At 31.9% G+C, this 16,803-nt stretch overlaps 1 protein-coding gene across 2 annotated transcripts in view; it reads left to right on the forward strand.

The window, feature by feature from the left end:
- Nucleotides 1-5,325: 5,325 nt before the first annotated feature.
- LOC145319271 (calpain-A-like) overlaps nt 5,326-16,803 on the forward strand; it is a 34,725-nt gene continuing 23,247 nt past the window's right edge. For both annotated transcript variants that reach the window (XM_080161297.1, XM_080161298.1), the window contains exons 1-5: nt 5,326-5,443; nt 11,881-11,967; nt 13,895-13,982; nt 14,697-14,767; nt 15,552-15,646. In XM_080161297.1, coding sequence (XP_080017423.1) covers nt 11,942-11,967; nt 13,895-13,982; nt 14,697-14,767; nt 15,552-15,646 — 280 coding nt within the window. In that variant the 5' untranslated portion in view covers nt 5,326-5,443; nt 11,881-11,941. The remainder of the gene's footprint in view (nt 5,444-11,880; nt 11,968-13,894; nt 13,983-14,696; nt 14,768-15,551; nt 15,647-16,803) is intronic.

Raw genomic sequence — 16,803 nt, forward strand, 5'->3', positions numbered from 1 at the left:
TCGGATAATTTGATCACATAAAAATTAATTGTAAAAAAGTTAATAATCAACATGTATAAAATGGACGTACGGACATTCTGGTAACGATTATGGAGTTGCTATACTTTCTGAATCGTACCTAACTACTACAGGAATCACCAAGCAAAGTTTGAAATCGATTCTAACATGCCTAAATTAACGAAAAAAGCTATCAGTTCCAGACGGACGGAGTGACCCTAATTATGGAGAAGCTTCGCTTTTAAAAATAAAAAATATTATCTGTATCAAAGAAACGTCCCCAGTGGAATCCTTTTCACAATAAATAATATAATTAACTCAACATAAATAAATGTACTTATACCACATGTAGGCATATCAAGGGATAAGATAATGAACGATAAATTGATAAATATCCTCATTAATGACAAACAAAATTACCCCTTCTGTAGATTAGAAAAAGTTAAGACATTAATAGGTTTGGACCCAACCAATTAAATTTCAATCAAAGTATCAAAAGTTATTGAGCCAACGAATGAGACAACATGGTTATAAAACATTGGGTACCAGTGTTATTTATAGTCCAATATCCCCAATCTCCCTAACTTCTACAACATGTAATTTGACACCATCATTTTCTGGAGAATCTCTCTTAAATAGTTGGAAATTTTTGGATCATGGAAGAAAACAAATTAGCGGGCTTCGGCATATTTTCACAGTAGCTTTTGATTATTTTTGGTTATTTTAGGCTAGGTTAGGTTAGGTAAATGTTAATGAAATAGGCTCTGCAGAGTTCGAGCCCCCCTCAGGGGCTAGAAATAGGAGATAAGCTTCTGTGAAAATACGACGAAAACCGCTACTTCATTTTCTTTTCATTATCTTTGTATTTTTTTTTATGTAGAATGTTATCATTTTTCAAAATATATACACTAATGGCTTTTAATTTGGTACTGAATGGTACATCATCTATAATACAAAGTAGAATTATCTGTCCGTCTGTCCGTCCCTTAAGATCTTGGTAACTACTGAACCGATTGGATTCTACTCTTCAGCGTATATACCTACTGGTCCGTGGTGGTTTTAGGCTTTTTTCTTGGGGGTGGGACACCCCTAACCCCCTCAAAAACCAAAAAAATGCGCTCCCATTTTTTTCTTTTTTTAGTATTTATTTTTGCATATATTTTGCGAATTCCCCATTTATTTGCAAAAATTGGCGACTCATTCGCAATTTTTTCAGTTGGGATTGGCGATTCATTCATAATTTTTTCGGCTGGATAGGTAATAGAAGATGTAATGATTCCCGTACTCACATCATGTTTTTAAAATTTTCTATTGGGGAAAAAAGCCCCTAGAGACTAGAGGCGAAGCTTAGTATTTTATAAAGTAATAAGGTTTTTATTTGTCTAAAGCTTAAGATCTCAATAATTTCTGAATTTGGGTTCTAATTTTATGTAAGCTTCACATATGGTTTGAGGCTAATTTATTTTCAGATTTAATTCTTGGGTTAGTTTTCAGCGTTTTTTCTAGCCCTTCTCTGTCACTTGGAGTACAGAGCCCCTGGATGCTAAGGGCGTATCCTCTAGTTAGTTTATAAGTCAGTAATTTGCTAAAATATTTTTTTTAATTACCAGCTGCGCTCCAATCATCTCCGCAATATACGCTGTAATTGATGCCTACCATGAAAATGTTTAAATAATTTAATCTGATATAATTATTAATTATTGCATAATAATTGAGAATTCTTAATTACTTTTCAGCTATAAATTTACTTATTTTTGCTAACTGGCATTTCTATTTCTCATCAGGGATCTAAAGGAATTAGACAATGGCAGATAAATTGATGTTCATTCCCAATGATGATACACAAAATTACTCCTTCTGTAGATTACAATTAGTGGTTGAAACTTTTGGATACAGAACTAAATGAACCCACCAATTAAAATTCAATAAAAGTCCCCAAGGTTGTTAAGCCAACGCATAAGAAAACATTATTATAAAACTTTGGGGAATAGTATAATAAACAGCGCCTCCCTCCCTGATTTCTCATTTACAATTCCCAATAAATCTGAGAATTAATTAACAAACTCAAAACTTTTATGTAAGTCTGATATTTAATAGGAATTGTTTTCTTTTTCTCAAAAAAATTGCAAAAGTAGAAGACAATAGATTCCAAAGAGCCCCAAAATTATTAAAATAAATTAAAATTATATAAACCAATTAAATTTAGGTATTTTATGGTAAAATTTGATTTAATGTAAAAAAAAGGATAATTTTGTCAATGAGTAGAAGGTTTATTTTTGTCTGTAGCTTAAGATTTTAATGACTACTGAACCAGTTCAGTTACCTATTTTAGGAAAGCTTCACATTGGTCCCAGGATGTTTTTAGGCTATTTGATTTTCAGATTTGGAATGGTTTTAGGCTTTTTCCTGCCCTTTCCTACCCTTTGTATTACAGAGTTTGTTTGTTTGTTTTTTGTTTGTTTGTTTGTACCGAAGTATCTTGCTAACCGCTTAACCGATCGGGTTCTCCTTAACAGGGTAGCTTCACCTAGGTCCCGGAAAGATTTATAACTATTTTTGGGGAGGATACCAACACCCTCCCAATAGAAATCGCCTCTAAAAAAATATACCCACCACAAAAAAAAAAGATTTTTTTACCTTTTTTAAAAACTAAATAGGGGCGAAGTCGCTAGTATTTAATATAATATAAGAAAAATTGAACTATTTATTTCTATGAAGCAAAAGGTAAGGTAAATTGTGCAACCAAACTGGAATTTCAAACTATCTTGAACAAGAAAAATATAATCATTGGCTTTCCCTTAACCTTGAACTTCTTAGTGATTTTTGGTTTTTTATACAATACATATATATATATATTATATATATACAGCAATTAAGGTGTGCCGTCTTTTCCACTAATTTAAATTTAAAAAGGGTCATGTTGTTAAAAAGATTCTGAAAAATGAGGGATGAGGAGAGGAGAAGTGGGAAAGAAAACTCATGAAAAAGAGTTATTTTATTTTAAATTTGCAAGAAGTGTATTACTACAAATTTGCAAAATATTACAACTTTTTTCTGAAATGTAAAAACACCACCATAGCCTGATTAAAATGTATGTATAAATTGCCTGTAAAGTAAACATATAAAGCAACTTAAATATATTATGTAAAACATTTATAGGACTATTAAATATTCATTTCACGTTTTGTCAATATTTTTCAGTGGCAGAATGGTATGAGGGCGGAAAAATGTCTTTATTCGTGGAAAATTGTCTGTAATTCGATGCTATACATGATTTTTCAGTATGGTAGAGAACTTGATCTAGTTTATCGTATATTAATCGGTATCGAGGCCATACTGGAATAGTTATTTCTCGCATCATATTATAAACGGCTTTCCGCGGATATAGAATGTACAATTATAAGATTAAAACTAGCTTGTTTAGCCCCGAGGTGCCGAAGGCAGAAAGCTGGATATAATACGATGCTGGACATAGTTTTTTCGTATGGATGAGAACCGGTTCCTATCCACCGGATTCGAATGAATACGAGAAAATATTTTACAATAACTTTTTGTTTAATGATCATTATTTCGACAAAGCCTTAAAAACTAAACTTTTAAAGTATTGTTGATTAAAAATCTATATCCGATTATATTACATTTAATTTTAGGTTAGATAATTAAAATTGTTTAATATCAGTCTTTTGCTAAAATATAATAACATCGCGTCGGTATTGTGTAAAGGAAAACAAAGCATGCCAGTTTGTTTCATTAATGTTTAATCAAGTACAAAATAAATTATTCTATTAATAGTTGCTTTAATACAGACTTACACATAGAGGACTGCTATAGGACGTCAAAATGCATGTTTTTAACATTTATTTTAGTTTAGGTTAGATGACTAAGGTTTATATACAATTGGCCCAAAGACACAATTCCTCTCTCTATTGCAGATAGCCAACCCTTTGATTGCATAACTTTTGTCTGGAAATCATAATAATGAATGGTAATGAGTTGCGCTTGTTTGACGATTGCAATATTGTCGTTCTTAACAAAAATGTCACGCATCTGACATAGCATTATCAGTTAGACTTTATAACGTCTTGTTATCGCGAAATTTATGCTAAGATTCGTAGCAATCATAATCCCGATTACTCGCGAATTTACATTCCCTGTTTAAAAATAATTAACGACACTTTGACTTTAACGTAGCGTTTAACTGCAGGAGGTTATAAACTTTTTTATAATTTTAACTTTATTGTTTAATTTCCATTTTGTACTAGCTATAGAATGAAAACAATGGTTATATAACAAAGGTTTTTTTACCGAGGTTCAACGAATATGTATGGTTCTATTATTAATTAAAAATTTTAAAAAAGGGTTAAGATTAAATATCTTTAAATTTCTATTTAACGTTATCATATTGTTTTATGATCCTTAATTTTGAATAAAAAGCATTTTTCTTAAAGTAGATTGTTATCTGATTTTGAAATAAATTGTGAGTAACAGGCAGGGGTAGTTTTTTGTATGTTTCTTTTTTTCCTTATGTTAGGTTAGGTTATAATGGGTACTGGGTAGCCCGGCAGGGTAACCCCCACTCATTTTTAATTTCTTGATAATGGGAGTGGAGCAGTGTTTCAGTGATCGATAGGCACGTTGACGAAAAGCACGGAATAAGTTACCAATTTCAAATGTTATGGTAGATTAAATCATATTTTTCTTGCAACTTTTTCGTAAATAAAAAATACCAGTTATTTGTCTCACTAAGAACTATTAACTTCATCCCATATAAAAGTATAAACGTTTAGTTAGGCCTGTTAAGTTCTCGAGAACAGTTGTTTTTTAATTTAGGGTAGCTGTATAATTTTTCTTGGAAGGATTTCGGCTATTTTGGTGTCTGGAAGGACAGCCTACCCAATCCCAACATTAAAGCAAAATAATAGAGGGGGAAGGGGTTAAATAACTCTATGTCCCCATCTCGAGGTCCCTGTGCTAACTTACAATTGGGTCTTTAAACTCAACTAATAGCGTCAGTAAATTCACAAAGCCAAGTCGAAACAAAAGAGCAGAAAGCAATTTGCTAGCAGACGAAAAAGGTCCTCAACATGGGGATCCAGGTAGTTGTATGGTTATGCTCAAGGTAGGGGGAGAAAGTCACTCATAAATCAGCCACGTGACGTCATAAAAATGAGGGATTATCCGTCTCTTTTTAAGGGGTTTTCTTTACCCCTTCTCCTCTCATCTACCTCATTTTTATGACGTCAAGTGTCATATTTTTGAGTGACTTTCTCCCTCTACATACTTAAGAGAAATGTACTTAACATTATTAAAAATAACAATTATTTCAGATAGTATATACAAAGATAAAATGAATAAAATAAGATGAATGTACATAAAGAAGTAAGAGTCTGGTAGAAGAATTAACCAACATGAAATTATTATTCAGTTGTTGCGGATTTTTTGGAAGGTGATCAGCTTTTTTTCCACGAAAATAAATTATGCATTTTATGTCCAAAACTTACGTCAGTTCGTTTATCCCTCTATGTTAGAAGATTTACTCAGTCGCTTTTAAAGATAGGCGTCTAGATTTTTGTTTAAACATTCCCATGATCAACGGTAATCTATTCTATAAAACAACATATCTCTGACCAATCATATCATTATTATAATTATTACAAAAATTCTATTGGATTAAAAATCATATTTTAGAATATTTTAATGACCTATTAGAGTCTACTCTATAACGTTGTATGTCTAATTTTCATGTAATGTTACATGCAAATTTGATTATATTTTAGATATGTATATAATTGTTTGAATTAAAGGCCTCCTTTATTTTAAATATGCAAAGGTTATTGATTAAAATATACATTAAATATTTATAAACATTAAATAATCCTTTCATATACTAAAGTAACAGGATGTCTATTTGTAAAAAAAACTATAATATACATTTTTATAATAAATAAAATTATATTGACCAAAAATATAAGTCTTTAATATGTCATGTGATTATTTAAGCTATTTTTCTAGAAATATAACCTATAAAACTTAAGCCTCTGAAGGGGCTATAATACAATGGGTTTATTCTAAGCATAAAAGTTTTAGTTATTTCTCCTCTTCCAAAGCAAAGCACTTAGAAGAAATGAGTGAAGCCACTACAAGTATAATACATAATGTAACAAGGATGACAACATCCATAAGTAGTGAAGCACAAACAATTAAATAAGAATTTAGATATTAGTTGTCAAAAGCATGTATATTAGGAAAAAAATAACGAAACCTTTTCAACATTTGTTTTTAATTTCTTAATATTTATATAAGACTGGCGGTCAAAGTAAATTACATGCTGCTCAAAACAAACGGGACATTTAATTTTAATATTTTTAACTACAAAAATTTAAAAAACGGACCATAAACACCAAAGATATAAGGAAAAATGTGAAAAATATAAAAATAGCCAAAAACCTGCAAAAAGGCAGTCTGACCTTCATTGATGTTTTCTTGAAACGACAGGAAATTTAATTTTGATATCTATAACTGAAAAACCACGGAAATCGGGCCATAAACACCAAAGGTTTTGAGAAAAATGTGAAAAATAGCCTAAAACCTGCTTGAAGGCAGTCTGTCTGCCATAGTTGTTTTCTTGAAACGACAGGAAATTTAATTTTGATACTATAATTGAAAAAAATTGAAAATCGGACCATAAACACCAAAGATATGGTGAAAAATACAAAAATAGACTAAAATTTGCTAAAAAGCGGTTCTACCGCCATTGACGTTTTATAGTTAATTGTGCTCCTTAATAATAGGAATATTGTCAAAAAATTTTATCTTTTATAGGAGCCGAGAAAATCACGTTTCCCCCAAACTAAGACGGACATATGGACAGACGGACATTTTGAATTATAGAGTAGCTTCGCTACTAAAAATTTAATAAAGAATGCCAGAAGAATTTTTATTGTTCTTTTAATAGTTGTACTATGTATATGAAGAAGTTTTTATAAACGTCAAAATAATATTTATTTCTACAGCAAATCTTTGAACAAAAAATTCTTAAAATGCAATATGTATACCTTTTACCATTTTACCATTACCTCGTAAGGGCGGGATTTTCCTTCGATTTTAGTTAATCTAGAGAATCCAGAGCCCCATCTACGTGTAATGGGATGCGATACTCTAACACCCAAGGATATTAGGTTAAGTAACATCCATCAGACAACCAACCCTTTGATAGCACGACCTGAGAAGTGCTAACTGTGCATGGTAATGAGTTGCGCCTGTTTATGGGCCAATGCAATCCCCTTACTCTTATTATTTATGTCGCGCACCTTACATAGCAGCAGTAGGAACCATTTTTAACGTCTTTAGTTATGACGCGGTGTCGGCCCGAGATTCGAACCTTGGTAAAATCCTTGCGGGACTTTTCTAACCTTTACTTAATACAACCTAACATAAAAAGTTTAAAATATATATTATATATGTGTAAAGAATCGAACCTCTGACCTGTACGACAACTAGCGTACATCAGGTTGCTAGTTTATAATTTGCTGTATGGCAACGAACCCAAATTCCATATTCATGTATAGTTTGTGCAGATAGGGAGGGGACAATGGACTGTAATTATTAAACTTTAACCCAAAGTTTTATAAAAGCGCGTGTTTTAATTTTGATTGGGTTATACAAACTAGCAGTGTCCAAACTTTTTCACCAATAATTCAAATAGAAATATTATCATTTGGGGTCACATAAATCTATTGTTCATTGTCTTATCCCTTGATATCCCTGGGTTCGTGTCTGCACAAAATTTATGTTTCTCAAATTAGGATATTTGTATTTTGCGTTGTTTGCGCAATTTTATGAGGTTTTGTCACAAAATAAGATATTTATATTGTTTATTATAGGGCAACTACTCTGTAAAATATTTGTTTGTCAGCCCAAGTAATCAGAAATCTATGGCCGATAATTTCTTGTAACTCCCCAAACAAAATTAACAAAATTACCCCTTCTGTGGATAAAATTATTGGTTGGGACGTTTGATGGTACTTAACTTAATCAAAGAACCAATCAAATTGACCAAAGTCTCCAAAGTTGTTAAGCCAACGAATAAGAAAACGTTATCATGAAACTTTGGGGACTGGTGTAATAAACAACCCCCGTGGTCCCTCTCTCTCTCTGCCAATTAGATATAGAGTGCTTTCGCTTCTTATAATAATTATCGCATTAAAAGTTTAAGTCAATAGGATATTTCTTTAATATAAAAAAAATAAGATTTCATGTTGAAGTCCTCGGACTTATTTAGTTTATTTGTTTGTAGCTTAAGATTTCGATAACTACAGAACCGAATGAGTTCTTCATTTAAGGAATCTTTATTTAGGTCCTAAGGTGGTTTTAGGCTATCTATTTTTTTAATTTAAGCTATAGGACGTTTTAGGTTATTTTTATCCTTTCCACAAATACCATTTGCGATTTATTAAATGTTAAATTTGTGTAGTTTTGATATTAACAAAGCGTTTGTTAATAATATTAATAACTTTTAACGTGCCCTCATTTAAAATTTACAAGGAGGGTAAAAACCATGGAATTTTTTTTTGTTAGTATGTATCAAATTTGGGGATGTCATTGTCTTTGGCACCTCCAACTCAAAAGAAAACTTGTTATGAATGGAGCGAGGGGGTAAATCTGTGCAGAGCAGAGGAAGGAGAAGAATCTGTGTTATTGAATGATGAACAGACTTGTAGAGTAGCTGTTGTTATAAAAAACGTACATAATGTGAAGAGAAAATCTAAAGTATAATCCGTGGTGATTGTTCTTCAAGAATAGTTGAAGTTGAGACTTTCATCATTTATCTCTCTTGCTCTTTCTCTTTATCTCCCTTTCTCTCTTTCTCTCTCTCTCTCTCTCTCTCTCTCTCTCTCTCTCTGTCTCTCTCTCTCTCTCTCTCTCTCTCTCTTTCTCTCTCTCTCTCTCTCTCTCTCTCTCTCTCTCTCTCTATCCCTCTCTCTCTCCCTCTTTCTCTCTCTCTGTCTCACTCTCTCTCTATCTCACTCTCTCTCTATCTCTCTCTCTCTCTCTCTCTCTCCCTCTCTCTCTCTCTCCCTTCCTCTTTTTCTCCCTTTCTCTCTCCCTCTCTCTTTCCCTCTCTCTCTCATTCTTTTTCTCTCTCTCTCTCTTTCTCTCTCCCTCTCTCTCTCTCTCTCTCTCTCTCTGGCAAGTTTCCTCAAAATGAAGAACCCAATCGGTTCAGTGGTCAGCGAGATCTAGAATGATAAACAAACAAAAAAAACCTTACTACTTTATATGGAACTAGATACTTCGCCCCTAAACTAAAGGGAAGAGCGGCGGGTGAGGCCAGAAAATGGCATAAATCCACTCCATTTTATTCCGTCTTTTAAAATTTATATTTTCTTTGTAATAAATGATGAGATTAAACTTTGTAATGTGAATATTCTCAAAGTTATTCTCATATTTTAGCGTAGCTACTCTATAAAAAAGGTATGTTCGAACTTTAAGGGTCGTTAGCTAAAAAATATTATTCCTATATAAAAATACTAGCGGCCACGCCCCTAGAAGTCTCTAGGGCACTTTTTTTTTGGGGGGGGGGGGGTTTTCATCTTCTTTGGGAGGTTGAAGATTCCTGTAAAGGAGAACATAATTGGTTCAGTGAATAGCGAGATCCTTCGCTACAAACTAAAAAAGCTTACTACTTTATATTAAACTAGTTGCTTCGCCCCTAGCCTATAGGGGATGGCAAGAGAGGTCAGGAAAACAGATCTTTAGCTTTAGACAAAAAAATCTTACTACTTTATTTTAATTATTATTTAGTGTATACAACATTCTAATTGTAGCTGCACTACATTACAATTCTGAATTTATAGTGTATGAATATGATATAAAAAAGAAAAAAGACAAAAACTAATCATTTTAAAAGCAAAGCTTTTTTATATTTAGGGTCTGTCCGCACGTCCGTCCGTAACAATTAGCTCTTTTCAATTATCTTAACAGGTTAGAATTGTCCTATCGATTTCAAACTTTGCATGATGATTCCTATAACAGTTAGGTACGACTTAGAAAGCGAACCAACTCTATAATCGTTACCAGAAAGTCTGTACGTCCATTTCAAACATGCTGATTTTTTTATATCAAATTTTTGTATGTTAGAATTATCCGATTCATCTGATTTTTGGAATACTGATTCCTATTACAACAAGGTGCGATGTTATAAGCGAAACATCTCTATAATCAGGTCCTAAAAATGTGAGTATGTCTTTAAACACTCCTTAAAAAGTTATGTATTTATGCAGTTTACAAAACAATGCAACAAATTTACTTATAATTTTGTTTGTACTTATATATAATAATCTTCTAATTCAGTTCTGACAATACCTGTGTTAAGGTTCGTATGTCCTTTAATTTCAGAGCTTCGTTTTTATGGATGTTGTCATCCTTTTTAATCCTGGGTTTTAGCATTGAGATTAATTACTTATGAATATTGAATAGTGGGATAGATAGATAGATTGATGGATCGATAGAAAGATAGATAGACACACAATAATTAAATTTTAAGAAATACTTACATATATACTGACAGTTAGATTGACAATATATACATTAATGAATGATAGATAATAGATAGATATACCTACGTCATGAATATCTTGTAATAATAGGATTTTCTTGAAAGCAAAGTTCCTCTAGAATTCATTTTTTTGTATTCGACTAAGGCATAACACGTAGCGAAACCGCTAGTTTTCGGGTAGGTTTTAGGTTACAGTCATAAGTAACCATATTAAAAAATCCTACTATTGATATGTCAGGTGCACGACATTGAAAACTTTAGTAGGGGGATGTCTTGGCATAAAAAAAAACAGGCACAATTCACTATAATGCACAGTGACTACTTCCAGACAAAGGACATTCAATCAAAAATTTTGTTTCTCTAGGACGTTCGGCTGCAATATTTGTTTCAGAAATTAGCCAAAATAAGACTTAATGGTGTGTCCCCTCATCTAATTTTTCATAAAATTCTTTAGAATGCTTGCCAGTGTTGAACTTGATCTTCCTTGTTAGTATTTATATTTTTATTTATTGGAAAAGGATAACTTTGGCTTCCTTATTTGCTAAATATAATTTAGAATTGCATTATCATCAGGGATTTGGGGATAGGAGAATAGGGTGATACAATTAATCTTCTGACATGTTAGATTCAGTGTTTTTAAGGGGGAATAAAGGGTTGTTGATTATTTGACCATTATTATCTTTCTCGCTGATTATATCACACTGTAAATTAGAAGGGTTCTGAAGGGATAAGACAATGGCCGATAAATTGATGTACTTCCCAAATAATGATACACAAAATTACCTTTTCTTTAGATTACAATTAGTGGTTTAAACGTTTGAACACTCAACAAAATGAACTAACCAATCAAATTCAATAAAAGCCCTCAAAGTTGTTAAACCAACGAATAAGAAAACATTCTTTAAAAAAACTTTGGGGACTAATGTAATAAGCAGTCTGTTGTGCCCTCTCTTTCTGCTTTATTCCTGATTATGACACTGTAGGGAAGATACTTTGTATCTAGGGCATTTCCATCGTGTATCTGATAGTGAAATAGTTTTATGTCTATAATATCTTCTCAGTTTCACTCTATACATATAACAACATATACATATACAAGATAAAATGTAAAATTAGTACTCGATAAATTTAATCAAGAAAAGCTTTATTCTAAGAAATTCGACAATTCATAGCTGACTCATAATGCGTACAAAATGAAAAAAATATGCCCTTACATAATCAAATCTGTAAAATGTTTGAACCAATGACAGGTCTGGGATGTTCCATCACTATTCTCCTATTGGCTAATTTATACATATTGTCTCTAGATTATCTCTATTGTTAAGGTTTGAATTGCTCTGATTATTCTGAAAAAAAACTGGAACACATTCTGATTGTGGAGAGGTGATGGGGTGTGCACCAAGTGCTAGCAGGTAAGGTGAAAGGGGGGGGGGTGCAGAAAATACGCCCCTCCCTCTGCAGTTTTGTTAGACAATAGGAGGAAAAGAAAATTGGAGTGTAAATTATACTGGTCCTTAAAGATTTTAAAACACGACCTCTCATTGGTTGACTAGAAAACTTTAGTAAATTTTATTCGATCTTGATACAACTTTTCAGAAACTAAACTTTTTCACCTATAATTTTGATCTACATTTTGTTTATCATAAATGGAGTTTTACATCAATTTATTATCTATGGATAAGTATCTTCGTAACAAAGATCTTGCATTATTTAAGATTTAATTTTATTTCACGTTCTAATTTTAATTTTAATAATGTTATCTAAAATGTGTAATCCTTTTAAGACCATTTGATAAGTGAGAATTTTACTTAGTATCAAAAAAACCAGTAAGAAAAAATAATACAAGTTAATAGTATTTTTTATGAAAAAGCACAGTAACGTTTTACACAATGAAATAAAGGAATTTTCGGTGATAGGCAGGGATGGAGTATGGGGGGAGGAGGTTGAGGTGAATTAGGCTGTTTATTACATTTGTCCCCAAAGTTTTATAATAACATTTCCTTATTCGTTGTCTAGATAACTTTTATTTATTGAATTTCAATTGTTTTCACCAATTTTAAGTGTCCATACATTTCAATCACTAATCGTAATCTACAGTAGGGATAATTTTGTGTATCATCATTGGGGATGTATATCAATTTATCGGTCATCGTCTTATCCCTTTGTATACCTGGTGATATGTTTTTTTTATATTGTAAAGAAATTACATAAAATCTTTAGCAGTAAATGTTTAATTTCTTCAAAGCTGTCAAAAAATAATGATTGAAAAAAATTATCTGTAATGTAGAAACAACCTGAAATAAATAATTTGAAGATAATTTAATCTTTGCACGAAGTTGAATTAAACAAATTTTGTCAATATTTTACCCTATCTTAGTTTTGAGAGATAATAGCCAACACTACCTATCCTAACCTGTCTGTCTGTCCTTCTGTCTGTAATGCAGGATTGATTTAATTTTCAGTAGAGCGCTGGCAATTCTCTTTTCTCTTCCTCTGCTCCCTCTACCCTTCATTCCCCTCCACCTCTCTTTCTCTTCCCATATCTTCCCTTCTTCTTCTATTTCCATTCCCTCTACTAATCCTTCCCCATCCCTTTATTTCTTTTCTATACTTTCATCTTAGCTACTATTGGACGTTATCGTTCTTGTAATTATTCAAATAGTGAGATGCCAAATAAAATCTTTGCATCGTATTGTAGACAGATTTCCGCGTATATTAAAATGCAAAATTATAAAGGAGCCGAATGAATAGGCTAACAATTTTATTATTTTTTTTTTTAATTGTCTAATTTGATGATATACATGACTTTTCAGCAATAGCATGGCTGTAAAACGGTTCTAATCCACCGGATATTAATCAGTTTCAATACCATACTGGAATATCTTTTATTTACGTATCCCTGTATCAATTCCTTTAACCTGATCATGTTAAAATTTGATAGAATTAATTTTCAAAGGGTTATTAAATTTAAAAAAAAATTTAAATTTATCAGAAAAACCCTGGAAAAATCACTGACATTTTAAATTTAGACATTAAAAAATAGTTTTTCCTATTGGATAAAACTAAATTTTTAACTAAATTTTATTTTTAAATAGTACATGAAAAATAGTATGTCACCAAACTGATTAATTCTCATGGTCCATACTGAAAAACAATGCATTGAATCGTTAAATAACAATTAAAAATGAAACAAAATAATGTAATATATACTAGTTTTTAATTTTACTATCCGCGGAAAACGGTTCATAATACGATTCTTTCCTATCTACAAATTGAAACTTGATATAGATGAAAAAATACTAATTTATTGACAATACCTGTTATATGTATTAATTTTAGGTCAAGCACGACTTCCTCCACTCCAGAACCTGATAATAATAACCAAAGATTCAAACAGTTTGATCCAAATCTACTTCCAGATCCAAAGGTAGATATATGAGACAGACACACAGACAGACAGACGATCAGACAGATAGAAAGAAAGAAAGAGAGACAGAAAGAAAGACAGAAAGAAAGACAGAAAGAGAGACAGAAAGAAAGACAGAAAGAAAGAAACACAGAAAGAAAGACAGAAAGAGAGACAGAAAGAAAGACAGAAAGAAAGACAGAATGAGAGACAGAAAGAAAGACAGAATGAGAGACAGAAAGAAAGACAGAAAGAAAGACAGAAAGAAAGACAGAAAGAAAGACAGAAAGAAAGACAGAAAGACAGAGATACAGACATACAGATGGACAGATGGACAGACAGACAGACAGACAGAACAGACAAAGCATACAGAAAAGACAGAACAGACAGACAGATGGACAGACAGGAAGACAGACATACAGACAGAACAGACATACAGACAGTAATACAAATAGAAAGATGGACAGACATAAAGACAGACAGATAGACCGACGGACAGACAGACAGACAGACAGACAGAAAGAACAGACAGAACAGATAGGACAGACAGAAAAGTCAAAACAGACAGACAGACAGAAAGAACTGACAGAACAGACAGAACAGACAGAACAGATAGACAGATAGACAGACAGATAGAAAAACAGTTAGACAGTAAGACAGATAAACAGACAGACAGAATATATTATCGGTATATTGTATAAATAGATGGATTATCGAATGAATAATATTGTTTAGTGTGGAGTAAGAATAAGATTGAGTCCTACAAACAGCCAAGTTGACGAGGATGGGACTGGCAGACCAGCAAAGTAAGCAATATCCTTGCAACTTCTAGTATCTCAACACTTGTTATCTAAATCTTAGGAATCTAAAGGGATAAGTCTATGGCCGACTAATTGATGTACGTCCCCAATGTTAATACAAAAAATTACTCCTTCTTTCAATTACAACTAGTGGTTGAAACGTACTGACACTCTATTTAATAAACTAACTAAATCAAAATTCAGTAAAAGTCCCCAAAGTTGTTAAGCCAACGAAAACAACCAAATTACGAAAAAAGCATAACAGCCAAACATTTTATTCTAACGAATGACGGAACGAGTTTTTTTTTAATTAGGGTAATGTCCACAAAGGAAAAAACTTCCATACATTTTTCTTGGTTGTGTTAGAAATGTACATGAAAATAAAAAAGTAATTTGGTAATTAAACACTTTAGAATTATTTTTAGGATCATGGAAAAATACGAAGTAGCTGGTTTCGTCGTATATTCACAGATGCTATTTTCCTATTTCTAGCCCCTGTGGGGGTTCTATTTCTCCGGGGCCTATATCCTAACCCTGCGGGGCAATCATTAACATTTACCTAACTTAAAATAACCTATCAAAAGCTACTGTGAAAATACGACGAAATCCGCTACTTTGTTTTCTTTCCATGATCCAAATATTGTCAATTACAAATAAGCAGTTTATAAAAAAAATAAAGACGTTACTTGTATTTAATAATTTTACTTCTTTGTTGAAATTCTTTTACAATAATAGTCTATTGCTTTTTTTCCAAACAAATATTTATGAACATTTTTTCATCAAATTACAGAGTTGATGTTCTTGATGCAGCAGAAGTAGGACATGCTATCATAGATGATGATGAAGAAATGCGGCTAGGCAAACAAATGGCTGAAGAATCTCCAGGCAGAGTTGACAAAAATAAATTACACAACCTGCTGACAAAAAACTAAAAAACAAAATAATGAATTTAGGGTTTAGATTCAGGGTTCTAGAGGGATATGACAATGAACGATAACTTGATGTAAATCCCCCATGATAACACAAAATTACCCATTTCTATAGATTATAATTAGTGGTTGAAATTTTTGAACATTCAACTTGTTTCACCAACCAATCAAAATACACCAAGAGTCTCCAAAGTTGTTAAGACAACGAATAAGAAAAAGTTATTATAAAGCAGCCATTGTCCTATCTCTCTCTCTATCTGGTTTTTTTTCATTTCCCTAAATCTCTGAAAAATTGTAGTTTTTGTTGTACTTAAGGTGGCATCCAACTTCCAAGTGCCATTCAGTTAAGTATAAACAAATACTTCAATATCAATACACTTGATAATTATCAATAAAAAAAATCAACTTTATGCATTAGTTTTAAAAAAATAATTAAAAGAAAAGTAATATTAGATTATAATATTATTAATACAGTGTGTTTTTTTAATGAGAACTTTTTTGAAAGCAATTTTACCCCACTTAAAATTATCAGAATTTAATGATTAATGGCTTATTTTCTTCGTTTTTTAATGCAATTGATAAAACAAACAAAAAATATTACAGTTTTTGTTTAAAAAGTACAGTAAAATGTAAAATTCAAAACTTAGGTGTCAACATCTAAAAATGGTTTTAGCGCATTTTTCTTATGTTCAAATCTTCTACCTTTTGCAAGAATGGCTACAAAATGTTGAGATATAGAGCTAAAAATTAATACAGATACTATTGGGGACATTTACTAGAATATATCAAAGTTTGAAGGCCATATCTCAATCAGGGAGGAAGTACTGGTCCCCCAAAGTCAACTACTGAAAATCCAATTTTTTTCTTGCAAAGGGTAGAAGATTTTAGCATAAGAAAAATGCGCTAAACCTATTTTTAGATGTTGTCACCTAAATTTTGAATTTTAGATTTTTCTGCACTTTTTAACCCTTACAGATCGGAGGGGGGGGGGCTCCAAGAGCCCCCCTCCCCCTCTATTTTTTTCAATCTCATTTTTTTTGTAGGTAAGATGAAGAGCTGTAACTTCATGACTTTTTAAGTTAAGTAACTATACGTCGGCAAGAATTGATTTTA

This window comes from Acartia tonsa, chromosome 5 (genome assembly GCF_053477335.1).
Source record: "Acartia tonsa isolate MP-2025a chromosome 5, ASM5347733v1, whole genome shotgun sequence".
Lineage (NCBI taxonomy): Eukaryota > Metazoa > Arthropoda > Copepoda > Calanoida > Acartiidae > Acartia > Acartia tonsa.